The 14,937-nt window shown below is 44.1% G+C and overlaps 1 protein-coding gene across 1 annotated transcript in view; it reads right to left on the bottom strand.

Annotated features, from left to right (window-relative positions):
- Positions 1 to 14,937, bottom strand: part of LOC142251103 (cytochrome P450 2F2-like) — a 49,809-nt gene that overhangs the window by 18,497 nt on the left and 16,375 nt on the right. The window contains exons 2-3 of the mRNA XM_075323615.1: positions 2,513 to 2,675; positions 169 to 318 (exon numbers count right to left, since the gene is read on the bottom strand). Coding sequence (XP_075179730.1) covers positions 169 to 318; positions 2,513 to 2,675 — 313 coding nt within the window. The remainder of the gene's footprint in view (positions 1 to 168; positions 319 to 2,512; positions 2,676 to 14,937) is intronic.

Here is a 14,937-nt window from a genome sequence, read left to right as displayed (position 1 = left end):
AATGTCCAAAATGTTGAGGCGTGGAAACTTCATGTGCCCATGGTCTACCCATGCAATTCTTCTCTAAAATTGAGAAATGTATTCTTGGTTCCAAGATTTCTGTCTTTACTACTTTAACCTTTTACATAAAGGAATGGTCTTAACAACTGTGTATTAAAAAAACCCTACCGTTTAATGTTTTGAAGTGATCCACAAGGTGCTTTGCCTCCTCCTGTAGAGGTTCTTCCAAACTTTTCTTTCCCATTCCAAAATCTTTGAGAGTCGTGAGAGAAAAATGTCTTAGTTGACTCCAAGTTTCATTATTGGAGAGCGCCAATCCTTAAAAGAAAAGGACAGATATGGTTCAATTTGCTAATTAAAATGTCTTTTTATGCTTCTTAGCTCTAGGTACAAGAGATGTCGCTACTGTAAGTTAGAAGAAGTTAAGGTCCCGGATGGGAGAAATGTGTCATCGAGGTGGCTGGCCTCAGTGATCTAAGTCCCAGGAGAAAATGCAGGAGTAACAATAGGTTACTGAGATGGTTTTATTTTGACTTTGATTGATTTTGGACTTTGGGTCTGGGATTTCGGAGCTACCAATAGAGACTGGGTGGGAAAGGCCACTCCCATACTCCAGTCTGGGTCTTACAGGCCTTATGACATGAGCTGGGTTAGCTCAGTAGTGTGTGTCGAGCTGAAGCTGAAGAAAGACACCTCATGGTGGATACTCTATGTCAGAGGCTGAGAAGTGCCTGTGATAGCAAATTCGAGAGACTGATTTCTTTTTGACTTACCCAAAAAGAAAGGACTGTTTTGTTATTGATTTGTTCTGAAGAAAGCTGTGTTCCTTTTTGGAGATAAGAGTTTATAAAAGACAATAAACTTTACTTCGTTTTTTTTTTATATTAAACGATGTGCCTGGTGCCTGGTTGTAACAGCGTGGCAGGGGGCGCTGTGGTCATGGCCTGTGTCATGTCTGGGTGCGACCCCCACACATGTATGGGGTGCGTTCACTTACTTGCTGCAGTGGATGCCTCGGCTGTGATGGTGGGATGTGCGGGAGGTGTATCTTGCTGTACAGATTCCTATTTCAAGCTTGGTTCATTGTCTTATTTGAACTACTTCTGTGTACATTTCTATTGTTGTAGGTAATCAACCCCTATAGTGCAAGTGTGCAGCCTCTTGAGGCACTTCCATCCCTTGGAGTAGGGGGAGGTGGGCCTAGAGTCCAACTAGTGTAAACTCTCTGCTTACCTGGGAGATTCAGTCAGTCTGTGTGAAACTTGAAGAAAGAAGATTGATCCTCTGGGAGGGAATAGCTGAGGCTGGATCCTAGAGCCGGTGTATGGACAGTTACAGACTGGAGATCAGTGGCCACGTGGGATTGCGTTTTGTTGTTCACCTGTTGGACTCAAGGAACTCATATAAGGTTCCATTGCCATATTTTCCCTGGCATCGGAATACCAGGCGGTGCCCCTGGATCTTTTGTTTTGTTGTGGACTCGTTGCAGACTTTAAGGATCTATATTTTTGTTTGGTGCTTTATCTTTGTGGTTCCAATAAAGCCCTTTGGATTGTTCCTTGGCCTGTTGTCCCTCCTTGCTCTGCTGTACACCCCGTCACAAACTGGTTGGCAGCGGTGGGATCAGAGCAGAAGGAATGGAGGACAACGGCAGTGCAAAGTATGGGGTGTCTGATCTGGCTATGAGAAGCTTTGTGGGATCACGGGGGAACACTATTCTCCTTATGGAGACTTTGCAAGCCAGTCTGACTGGATGCTAGTAAGGGGACTTATAGCTGCCATGCCCCTCTGCAAAATATTCAAATTTTCTCTCCAGGAAAGGAGACAAACTCTAGCGCAGCGCCACCTATTGGAAGTAGCGATCCTAAAAGTTAAATGTGGATTTTTAACAATCCGTTACATATAACTTAGGATATATATGCCAGATCAGAATCCCAATTTGCAGACAAGGTGTGGAATTTCAAGTCCCAAAGAGACAGGAGAGTCTGGGAGTACAAACTTATGATGACCTTTGACACATTCAGAGCAGGAATGAATGTGCCTCATGGATTTATATCTTTTTACATCAATTAAGAAATGTGCTCTTCAGAGCATGGGGGGTGGGGGAGGGGGGGTCATGGGGCTTCCCAGCCAGGACCAGACCTCAATCAGAGGACAATTAAACTTTCACACTGCTTATCTTTGAACCACAACAATATTTATGGCCACAACAGTTTGCCCCCTTGCCATAGTGATAGTTCTGCTTCACAGGACTTGGTTTTTTTTGCTTTTTTTCACTGCACTATTCTAAGTCCTGTTGTGAATAAATAGGTGACTCTTCAGATTTTGTGTTATACCATGCCTGATGAAGAGACCTGAGTAGTCTCGAAAGCTGCTATTATTACCATCTTTTCAGTTAGCCATTAAAAGGTATCAACTACTGAGGACTCTCAGTTCTTTTAAACAAACTTTTTTTTATCTCTACTGGCTAACACGGTACAAAGATATATTTTACTGTTGGCTGTAAACTTACCTCCATTGTGAAATAGATGATCAAAAATTGGTATAGTGCCTCGATTAGAAAAAGCATCTCCCAGTTCAACCAGTGCCTCCTTTACTGCCTGATATCCAGTCAGAACCACCGTAGGTCTTGAGCCAAAGTACAAAGTGTAAACGGGACCAAACTTCTCAGCCAACTGTGAAAGTATCAGAGACCTCCTTAGAAGATATTTATTTGTTTTTTGACTATTGCATGTTTTAGCACAATGCGTAGTGAAAGGAGTTGAAAACCAAAGAAAAAAAGACAGATAGTCCAATATATGAAAGAATGTATATTTTTATGAATGGCTCAAAAGAAACACCCCATATCCAGAGCATAAATTCACATGAAACGCTATAGGCTATACAATAAAGTCATATCATGTGCACGGTATATACAGTATATGTAATATCACCGTATATACAGCAATCACAGCATAGCCAATAGTAAATCAGTATGAACACATAGAATGCAAAACGGATGGAAGGAATCGAGGTACAGGAAAAATATGCATAATGTCACTATGTATATACATTCGCTGACAGAAGTTCTGTCCCTTATCCATGTTATGTAAATGAAAGCTATTACCTGACTTTAAATTCATCCATTGGTTTTATAAATTACTCTTTTTTAAAGCTGAAGTCCTCCCAAATTTGGTTTAGGTTATGGAAATAAAGTTGCTGCAAAGCTGAAATATTGATCATTTAATGAACACAGAAAGATCAGATTTTGGCAAGACAAAAGTTTTGTCGCCTTGTCGTATAATGCACCCAATCCTAATTTACATCCTCACCTGTGCTCCCTAAATGATCGGTTAATTAGTGGGTGTGTCTAAAGAGAAACCCAGCACCCCAGACCTTCACTTGAACTACAACTTGACCTCTGACAACATGCCAAAAATCCACCCTGTGACCTAAGCCTTGATTATCTAGAGCAGAGGTTCCCAACTCCAGTCCTCAAGGCACACCAACAGTGCATGTTTTCAGGATTTCCTTAGTATTGCACAGGTGATAATTTAATCACCTACAAAGGTGCTGAATCCAACACCCTTGCAATGCTAAAGAAATCCTGAAAACATGCACTGTTGGTGTGCCTTGAGGACTGGAGTTGGGAACCTCTGATCTAGAGGTTGAAGACAAGATCCACTGCAGAGGTGGCTGGCACCTTTAATGTGTCTCAGCATCGAGTACAAAGAAAAAAAAAAGATTTGAATAGACTGGAGATGTTTTTGACAAGCCAAGGTCCGGCAGACCCCGCAAGACAACTGCTCAGGAGGAACGTTTGTTGGTTAGAAAATCCAAAGCCAGGCCCTCTTCCACTGCACCAGAGCTCCAAAAGGCCTGGTCACCTCAAGTCCCTGTGTCAACTAGAAATGTTTGTAGGATTCTGTCTCAAAATGGCCTCCATGGTCGAATCAGTGCCCAGAAGCCAGCACTAAAGAAAAGGCAATTAAAAAAAACGTATGGCATTTGCCAAGTCCCACAGCCTGCTAAACAGATGGACGCTGGAAAAGTGGCAGAAGGTGAATTTCTCTGATGAATCTTCAGTTGAATTACACCACAGGTGCCGCAAATACTGCAGGAGACCTACTGGAGCCCGTATGAATCCAGAAAATAGTTAAGTTTGGTGGTGGAAAGATCATGGTCTGGGTCTGGGGGTGTGCGAAACATTTTCAAGGTAGAAGGCAATATCAATAGCCTAAAATATCAAGAAGTATTAGCTACCTCTTACATTCCTCATCATAAAATGAGTCAAATTCTGCAACAGGATGGTTCTCCATCTCATACATCCATCTCTGCAACAAAGTTCCTCCTGGCAAAGAAGATCAAGGTGCTCAAGGACTGGCCAGCCCAGTCACCATACATGAACATCATTGAGCATGTTTGGGGTAGGATGAAAGAGGAAGCTTGGAAGACAAAACCAAAGAATCTAGATGAACTCTGGGAGGCATGTAAGACTGCATTCTTTGCTATTCCTGATGACGTCATCAATAAATTGTATGAATCATTGTTGAACCGCATGGATGCAGTCCTTCAAGCTCATGGAAGTCATACAAAATATTAAATATGGCTTTAATAGCACCACAACTTCATTCACCAATGTTATGCAACATAGCTTTGTATTAGAAGTTAATTATTTGTTTGAATTTCACATTACTTTCTGTGGGCGACAAAACTTTTGTCTTGCCAAAATCTGACCTTTCTGTGTTCATTAAATTATCAATATTTCAGCTTTAGCAACTTTATTTTCATAACCTAAACCAAATTTGGGAGGGTTTCAGCTGTCAAAAGAGTAATTTATAAAACCAATGAATGAAATTAAAGTCAGATAATAAGCTTTTATTTACATAACATGGATAAGCAACAGAATTTCTGTCAGGGACTGTATACATTTTAAGTCCCCACTCAGCCTACTACATAATGCAAGTATGGTGCCCCTGCGGCTTCAGGCACCTCAGGGTACTGCATCTCACCCGAGGTGCAGTATTCATCTCGGATACGGATGAGATCATCGCCGGTAAACCACCACAACACATCCAACACACAACTAGGGAGCTCTATCACTGGGACTGGGCTAGGGTAGGTGCCATGGGGGGCCATAACGAGGTATTGGACCTCTTGCCCACTAGTTCAGCAACCCGGAAGGCAGGGCACCTGCAGGGGAAGTGAGGAGCTACAGTGCCTACAAGTAGCATTCAACCCCCTGCAGATTTAGCAGGTTTACACATTCGGAATTAACTTGGCATTGTGACATTTGGACTGTAGATCAGCCTGGAAGTGTGAAATGCACTGCAGCAAAATAGAATGTTATTTCTTTTTTTATTTATTTTTTTTAAATTGTGAAAAGTTTATTCAGAAGGTCATTTATTATTCAACCCCTCAAACCACAAGAATTCTGTTTGGTTCCCCTAAAGTATTAAGAAGTATTTCAGGCACAAAGAACAATGAGCTTCACATGTTTGGATTAATTATCTCTTTTTCCAGCCTTTTCTGACTAATTAAGACCCTCCCCAAACTTGTGAACAGCACTCAAACTTGGTCAACATGGGAAAGACAAAGGAGCATTCCGAGGCCATCAGAGACAAGATCGTGGAGGGTCACAAGGCTGGCAAGGGGTACAAAACCCTTTCCAAGGAGTTGGGCCTACCTGTCTCCACTGTTGGGAGCATCATCTGGAAGTGGAAGGCTTATGGAACTACTGTTAGCCTTCCACGGCCTGGACAGCCTTTGAAAGTTTCCACCCGTGCCGAGGCCAGGCTTGTCCGAAGAGTCAAGGCTAACCCAAGGACAACAAGGAAGGAGCTCCGGGAAGATCTCATGGCAGTGGGGACATTGGTTTCAGTCAATACCATAAGTAACGTACTCCACCGCAATGGTCTCTGTTCCAGACGAGCCCGTAAGGTACCTTTACTTTCAAAGTGTCATGTCAAGGCTCGTCTACAGTTTGCTCATGATCACTTGGAGGACTCTGAGACAGACTGGTTCAAGGTTCTCTGGTCTGATGAGACCAAGATCGAGATCTTTGGAGCCAACCACACACGTGACGCTTGGAGACTGGATGGCACCCCAAGAATACCATCCCTCCAGTCAAGCATGGTGGTGGCAGCATCATGCTGTGGGGCTGTTTCTCAGCCAAGGGGCCTGGCCATCTGGTCCGCATCCATGGGAAGATGGATAGCACGGCCTACCTGGAGATTTTGGCCAAGAACCTCCGCTCCTCCATCAAGGATCGTAAGATGGGTCGTCATTTCATCTTCCAACAAGACAACGACCCGAAGCACACAGCCAAGAAAACCAAGGCCTGGTTCAAGAGGGAAAAAATCAAGGTGTTGCAGTGGCCTAGTCAGTCTCCTGACCTTAACCCAATTGAAAACTTGTGGAAGGAGCTCAAGATTAAAGTCCACATGAGACACCCAAAGAACCTAGATAACTTGGAGAAGATCTGCATGGAGGAGTGGGCCAAGATAACTCCAGAGACCTGTGCCGGCCTGATCAGGTCTTATAAAAGACGATTATTAGCTGTAATTGCAAACAAGGGTTATTCCACAAAATATTAAACCTAGGGGTTGAATAATAATTGACCCACACTTTTATGTTGAAAATTTATTAAAATTTAACTGAGCAACATAACTTGTTGGTTTGTAAGATTTATGCATCTGTTAATAAATCCTGCTCTTGTTTGAAGTTTGCAGGCTCTAACTTATTTGCATCTTATCAAACCTGCTAAATCTGCAGGGGGTTGAAGACTACTTGTAGGCACTGTATGTCACACAGCATTCAGTTAGCCCCAGGCGCAGCAAGCACCAGGTCAGACTCAGGAGTAGAGTTGAGCGCGGTTCGTGGTTCGTGGTTCTCCAGTTCGCGGCTCGAGTGATTTTGGGGCATGTTCTAGATCGAACTAGAACTCGAGCTTTTTGCAAAAGCTCGGTAGTTCTAGAAACGTTCGAGAACGGTTCTAGCAGCCAAAAAACAGCTAAATCATAGCTTGGTTTCTGCTGTAATAGTGTAAGTCACTCTGTGAATCAAACTATTATCACATTTCAGTGTATAGTGTGCGTGAACAGCGCCTTCAGATCACTGCTGTTTCTATAATGGCGATCGCCATTTTTTTTTTTTTTTTTTCTTGTCTTCCTTCCCTAAGCGCGCGCGTCTTGTGGGGCGGGCCAGCATGTCAGCCAATCCCAGACACACACACAGCTAAGTGGACTTTGAGCCAGAGAAGCAACGGCATGTGTGATAGGATCTGCATGTCACATGTCCCTCCATTATAAAACTGGACATTTTCTTCACGGACGCCATTATCTGCCTTCTGCGTCTTTGGTGTCAGACATCACTGTCGCAGCTCCGTCTTCCTGAGTCCTATAGCCGATACAGCTGTATGCGCTGCATACACAGCGTTAGACAGCTTAGGGAGAGCACTTTATAGCAGTCCTTTTAAGGGCTCCAACCGGCAGGGTCAGAGAGCCATAGGTGACAGGTCCTGCAAACAGCAACAGCGTCTGTGTAGCCCAGGTCAGGGATTTCCTACCTGCATTTCACCATTAGGAGGGAATAGAAAGGCAGGCTTCCATTCCTCTACCCAGAGCACCACAATCCTGCCACTGTACCCTCTTGTCCTCTGCACACTCCAACTGATAACTAAGCCATTATACTAGCAAACACTCAGTGTACCTAGTGGCATCCTATACGTGGCTATTGGACTTTGCTATAGTCCCACTAGTGCAAAGACATTTGCAGAGCGCGTCTGCCTGCATTGCACACTACAACTCATTCTAACCAAGCCATTATACTAGCAAACACTCAGTGTACCTAGTGGCATCCTATACGTGGCTATTGGACTTTGCTATAGTCCCACTAGTGCAAAGACATTTGCAGAGCGCGTCTGCCTGCATTGCACACTACAACTCATTCTAACCAAGCCATTATACTAGCAAACACTCAGTGTACCTAGTGGCATCCTATACGTGGCTATTGGACTTTGCTATAGTCCCACTAGTGCAAAGACATTTGCAGAGCGCGTCTGCCTGCATTGCACACTCCAACTCATTAAAACCAAGCCATTATACTAGCAAACACTCAGTGTACCTAGTGGCATCCTATACGTGGCTATTGGACTTTGCTATAGTCCCACTAGTGCAAAGACATTTGCATAGCGCGTCTGCCGGCATTGCACACTCAAACTCATTTTAACTAAGCCATTATACTAGCAAACACTCAGTGTACCTAGTGGCATCCTATACGTGGCTATTGGACTTTGCTATAGTCCCACTAGTGCAAAGACATTAGCAGAGCACATCTGCCTGCATTGCACACTACAACTCATTCTAACCAAGCCATTATACTAGCAAACACTCAGTGTACCTAGTGGCATCCTATACGTGGCTATTGGACTTTGCTATAGTCCCACTAGTGCAAAGACATTTGCATAGCGCGTCTGCCTGCATTGCACACTCAAACTCATTTTAACTAAGCCATTATACTAGCAAACACTCAGTGTACCTAGTGGCATCCTATACGTGGCTATTGGACTTTGCTATAGTCCCACTAGTGCAAAGACATTAGCAGAGCACATCTGCCTGCATTGCACACTACAACTCATTCTAACCAAGCCATTATACTAGCAAACACTCAGTGTACCTAGTGGCATCCTATACGTGGCTATTGGACTTTGCTATAGTCCCACTAGTGCAAAGACATTTGCAGAGCGCGTCTGCCTGCATTGCACACTCAAACTCATTTTAACTAAGCCATTATACTAGCAAACACTCAGTGTACCTAGTGGCATCCTATACGTGGCTATTGGACTTTGCTATAGTCCCACTAGTGCAAAGACATTAGCAGAGCACATCTGCCTGCATTGCACACTACAACTCATTCTAACCAAGCCATTATACTAGCAAACACTCAGTGTACCTAGTGGCATCCTATACGTGGCTATTGGACTTTGCTATAGTCCCACTAGTGCAAAGACATTTGCAGAGCGCGTCTGCCTGCATTGCACACTCCAACTCATTAAAACCAAGCCATTATACTAGCAAACACTCAGTGTACCTAGTGGCATCCTATACGTGGCTATTGGACTTTGCTATAGTCCCACTAGTGCAAAGACATTTGCATAGCGCGTCTGCCTGCGTTGCACACTCAAACTCATTTTAACTAAGCCATTATACTAGCAAACACTCAGTGTACCTAGTGGCATCCTATACGTGGCTATTGGACTTTGCTATAGTCCCACTAGTGCAAAGATATTAGCAGAGCACATCTGCCTGCATTGCACACTCCAACTTTTTTAAACTAAGCAATTTTACTAGCAAACACTCAGTGTACCTAGTGGCATCCTAAACGTGGCTATTGGACTTTGCTATAGTCCCACTAGTGCAAAGACATTTGCAGAGCACGTCTGCCTGCATTGCACACTACAACTCATTGTTACTAAGCTATTATACTAGCAAACACTCAGTGTACCTAGTTGTATCCTAAACGTGGCTATTGTACTTTTGTCTATTCACAGTATTGGAACGATATTTGCAGCACGTCTGCCTGCATTGCACACTCTAACTTTTTTAAACTCAGCCATTTATAGTAGCAAACACTCAGTGTACCTAGTTGTATCCTAAACGTGGCTATTGTACTTTTGTCAATTCACAGTATTGGAACGTTATTTGCAGCACGTCTGCCTGCATTGCACACTCAAACTTTTTTAAACTCAGCCATTTATAGTAGCAAACACTCAGTGTACCTAGTTGTATCCTAAACGTGGCTATTGTACTTTTGTCAATTCACAGTATTGGAACGTTATTTGCAGCACGTCTGCCTGCATTGCACACTCAAACTTTTTTAAACTCAGCCATTTATAGTAGCAAACACTCAGTGTACCTAGTTGTATCCTAAACGTGGCTATTGTACTTTTGTCTATTCACAGTATTGGAACGTTATTTGCAGCACGTCTGCCTGCATTGCACACTCTAACTTTTTTAAACTCAGCCATTATACTAGCAAACACTCAGTGTACCTAGTTGTATCCTAAACGTGGCTATTGTACTTTTGTCAATTCACAGTATTGGAACGTTATTTGCAGCACGTCTGCCTGCATTGCACACTCAAACTTTTTTAAACTCAGCCATTATACTAGCAAACACTCACTGTACCTAGTTGTATCCTAAACGTGGCTATTGTACTTTTGTCAATTCACAGTATTGGAACGTTATTTGCAGCACGTCTGCCTGCATTGCACACTCAAACTTTTTTAAACTCAGCCATTATACTAGCAAACACTCACTGTACCTAGTTGTATCCTAAACGTGGCTATTGTACTTTTGTCAATTCACAGTATTGGAACGTTATTTGCAGCACGTCTGCCTGCATTGCACACTCAAACTTTTTTAAACTCAGCCATTATACTAGCAAACACTCAGTGTACCTAGTTGTATCCTAAACGTGGCTATTGTACTTTTGTCTATTCACAGTATTGGAACGTTATTTGCAGCACGTCTGCCTGCATTGCACACTCTAACTTTTTTAAACTCAGCCATTATACTAGCAAACACTCAGTGTACCTAGTTGTATCCTAAACGTGGCTATTTTACTTTTGTCTATTCACAGTATTGGAACGATATTTGCAGCACGTCTGCCTGCATTGCACACTCTAACTTTTTTAAACTCAGCCATTATACTAGCAAACACTCACTGTACCTAGTTGTATCCTAAACGTGGCTATTGTACTTTTGTCAATTCACAGTATTGGAACGTTATTTGCAGCACGTCTGCCTGCATTGCACACTCAAACTTTTTTAAACTCAGCCATTTATAGTAGCAAACACTCAGTGTACCTAGTTGTATCCTAAACGTGGCTATTGTACTTTTGTCAATTCACAGTATTGGAACGTTATTTGCAGCACGTCTGCCTGCATTGCACACTCAAACTTTTTTAAACTCAGCCATTTATAGTAGCAAACACTCAGTGTACCTAGTTGTATCCTAAACGTGGCTATTGTACTTTTGTCTATTCACAGTATTGGAACGTTATTTGCAGCACGTCTGCCTGCATTGCACACTCTAACTTTTTTAAACTCAGCCATTATACTAGCAAACACTCAGTGTACCTAGTTGTATCCTAAACGTGGCTATTGTACTTTTGTCAATTCACAGTATTGGAACGTTATTTGCAGCACGTCTGCCTGCATTGCACACTCAAACTTTTTTAAACTCAGCCATTTATAGTAGCAAACACTCAGTGTACCTAGTTGTATCCTAAACGTGGCTATTGTACTTTTGTCTATTCACAGTATTGGAACGTTATTTGCAGCACGTCTGCCTGCATTGCACACTCAAACTTTTTTAAACTCAGCCATTATACTAGCAAACACTCACTGTACCTAGTTGTATCCTAAACGTGGCTATTGTACTTTTGTCAATTCACAGTATTGGAACGTTATTTGCAGCACGTCTGCCTGCATTGCACACTCAAACTTTTTTAAACTCAGCCATTTATAGTAGCAAACACTCAGTGTACCTAGTTGTATCCTAAACGTGGCTATTGTACTTTTGTCTATTCACAGTATTGGAACGTTATTTGCAGCACGTCTGCCTGCATTGCACACTCAAACTTTTTTAAACTCAGCCATTATACTAGCAAACACTCACTGTACCTAGTTGTATCCTAAACGTGGCTATTGTACTTTTGTCTATTCACACTACTGCAAATCTATGTGCAGCACCTCTGCATGACAACCTCGTGCTCTGTTTTTAATAAGCTATAATGATAGCACAAAATACTGCCATTTTGTGGCATCATAGAACTGGCTGTTGTATTCCATTAGTGCCCCACTGGTGACAAGCTATTTCTAGCACCTCTACATCACACCCTCATGCACATTTAGCTACGCTAATGTTATAGCAAACTCATGGAATTCATTGCTGCATTTCATAATTCGGAGGGATAGAAAGTCAGGCTTCCTTTAGCTTTTCCTTCTGTTCATAGACAGCATCTCCAAGACAAATTTCCCCTCCACGTCTAAGTGTGGAGAGGCAGCTAGTGCGCATGCGTGTGCCGATGTACCCCAGCTGCAGCATAATTACAGTGTTTCGCCTAGTGAGTATGCTCAGCCTGACTGTGCCATTCCTGACGCTAAGTCTTCATTTCGGGATACAGCGCATGCTCCCACACTAAGTGTGAAAAGCCTCTTTGCACAGGTGCTTGCATTCTGTGCCGGGTCTAAGTCCTGTTTTGTGCCTAGACACCATGCTAAAGCTGATAGTCTTTTTTCAGAGACTGTATTTCATGCTACTGAGCATGCTCAGGCACTTCCTGCATCAGAGACTAGGTCCGGTAATGAACTCTTTGGCCCTGGCCCTGATGTGGGGGTCCCATATAGACCACAGGGCATCAGGTGTCCTCCCAAATGGCTTGCAGAGGCCCACACCTATGACTTGTCACCGCATTATTGATGGTCAGACGATGACTGGTGAGGTGTTTGGGTCATGGCAGCCATGAGGTCATCATTGAAGTTGCGTTTCCAAATAGGACGCTAGTTATGCCACTCATGACGTGTCACTCTGCTTTTGTCTCCAGGAGGTGCATTGTGGTTCACCCTGGTTTGGGGCGGACCCAGGTTATAAAAGGGGCTGGAGCCAACAAGGAGGTGCGCAGTCTTCTATTATGCTCCGAAAGAGCACACCTCCATGTGTTGAACCCATTGCGGCTTTAGGCCAGAGGTAGGCAGGGATAGGGTGGTGGATGCAGGCCACCACCACAGTTGGTAACGCAGAACGGTTAAGACCAGCTCCTGTCCTAACAGTCCTGCTTGTGCAGCCCAGTGGCATTAACAGGCCTGCTGCTGCTGATGCGCCTGCTGTCCACAGGTGTGGCCCCTACGCACACGGTCAGCGTACTCAATGGCCCCTGTGTTGTTAACAGGGAGTTCCTGGGCTGGGTGGGCATGTGGACCCTGTGACGCTAACAGGGCTCACAGTCTCCAGATCCGAATGGCGTCTAACTCGGTTCAGGCTACTATTAGTTTCATAGCCACACAGCTCTGTATCCTCCACCAAACCTTCAAGTTGCCAACCTCTCCTTTTCCAACTGGGAGCACGGTGGACACTGACTGCTGAAGGTGATATATACCTTTCTCTTTCTTTTCTTATTAATTTTTGTTATATAGCGGTCACAGATTATATACCACTTTATCCAAATCTGCCAGTCCCACTGTAACAGATGTTGTTTCTTCAGCAAATGTTACAGTTGTTTAACCACCAAATCCACGGACCAAAATTTTTTTCCCCTTTCCAACACACCTGTTCCCCTTTCCAACAGCATCTGTCCTTTTTCAACTCATTTTGGGATATGACCAAAAGTGCAACTGTGCAGGGACACCGTACTCAACGCCATCTCAGCACAGCAGCCATCCCTCGGTCCCTCCGATGTGGACAAGTAAAAGACCATTTCCTCCTATCCATGACAAAGTGTTGAGATTCACTCTGTGCAGCACTGGTGTTTAGTGGAAAAGTAGATCTAAGATTGCGTACCACATTCTGCAGATACTCCTGTATACGTGCGTCTATTTCTATGGCAGGAATTAGTTCGCCAAATTTTGTCTTGTACCGGGGATCTAACAGTGTGGCAACCCAGTATTCAGGATTACTTCAAATTCATACAATCCGAGGGTCATGTAGGTAGTGCAGCAAGAAGGCGCTCATGTGTCTTGTGCATCCAGGAGGACCAAGTCCTTGGTGTGTTGGTGGCAGAGAGGTGAGAATCGTGCATCCTTCCTCTGCCCTCTACCCACAACCTCGCACAACCGAAATGTGAGCAAGCTCTCACTCATCTGCTGAGTCTTCCATGCCCATCGCCAGTTCGTCCTCCATTTCTTCATGGGCTCCTGCACTTTCATCAACACTTTTTGCTGATACTATGCGCCCTTGTTAATCCCTCTCCCTCACCATGACTGCCGCATAGGTGCCGCTGACCATCTGGACCTCGTAGATCTTGTTATCCCTTCCGCATATGACTCCTCCTGTACTTCCTCCCCTTCCTCTTGTCCCAACACCTGACTCCGAATAATAATTACAGTGTGCTCCATCATGTAGATGACCAGAATTGTCACGCTGAGAATGACATTGCCAGTGCTAAACATCTTCGTCGACATTTCAAAACTGTGTAGCAGGGTGCATAGGTCCTTGATCTGACACCACTCCAGCAGCGTGATCTGCACCACCTCTGGATCAACTTATCCCAGGCTATATGTCTTACCGTATTTCAGCAGGGCTCTGCGGTGCTGCCACACACGCTGCAACATGTGCAGATTCCAATTCCTGCGTGTCGGAACATCGCATTTCCGGCGTTTAACTGCCAGACCCTAAGACTTCCGGAGTGATGAAAGTTGTTGAGCTGCTGTGTGCGCACGATGGAAGTGAGCACATAGCGAGCGTGCCCGCTGCACAAGGCCATGTAGGCCGTGATGGTGTTTTAAAAATTGCTGGAGAATTCGGATCAACACGTGAGCCATAAAAGGCACGTGTGTCACATTGCCCTGAGGATGGCCCGCAGCCAGGTTTGCATCATTGCCGCACACGGCTGTTAAGTCACCAACGGAGTCCGCTCCGTCAATTTGTACTCCGGTCGCCAGGTGACAACGTGTTCCTTTCATGAATAGTGCTGATGATGGGAGAGTAGTCGATGCCAGCGGCGCAGGTGGACGCAGGTTATGCTCACCCACTGGGCTGCATTACCTTGACAGATGCAGAATCTCTGGCTGAATGTAGCTGGTGGGTATCTCACAGATGAAATACCATCATTCAGCTACAACCAATGGGAAGACACCACACCCTTTTTTATGCCCATCCTGTCTGCAGACCACTGCCAGACATAGCTATGAACCTCTGGTTAATTTTACCCCCAGTTCAGTTTTATGATTTTGTGTG

This window comes from Anomaloglossus baeobatrachus, chromosome 9, assembly GCF_048569485.1.
Source record: "Anomaloglossus baeobatrachus isolate aAnoBae1 chromosome 9, aAnoBae1.hap1, whole genome shotgun sequence".
In the NCBI taxonomy this organism is placed as follows: domain Eukaryota; kingdom Metazoa; phylum Chordata; class Amphibia; order Anura; family Aromobatidae; genus Anomaloglossus; species Anomaloglossus baeobatrachus.
Note: the sequence above shows the minus strand (reverse complement) of the source record. Positions and strands in the feature narration are given on the sequence as shown.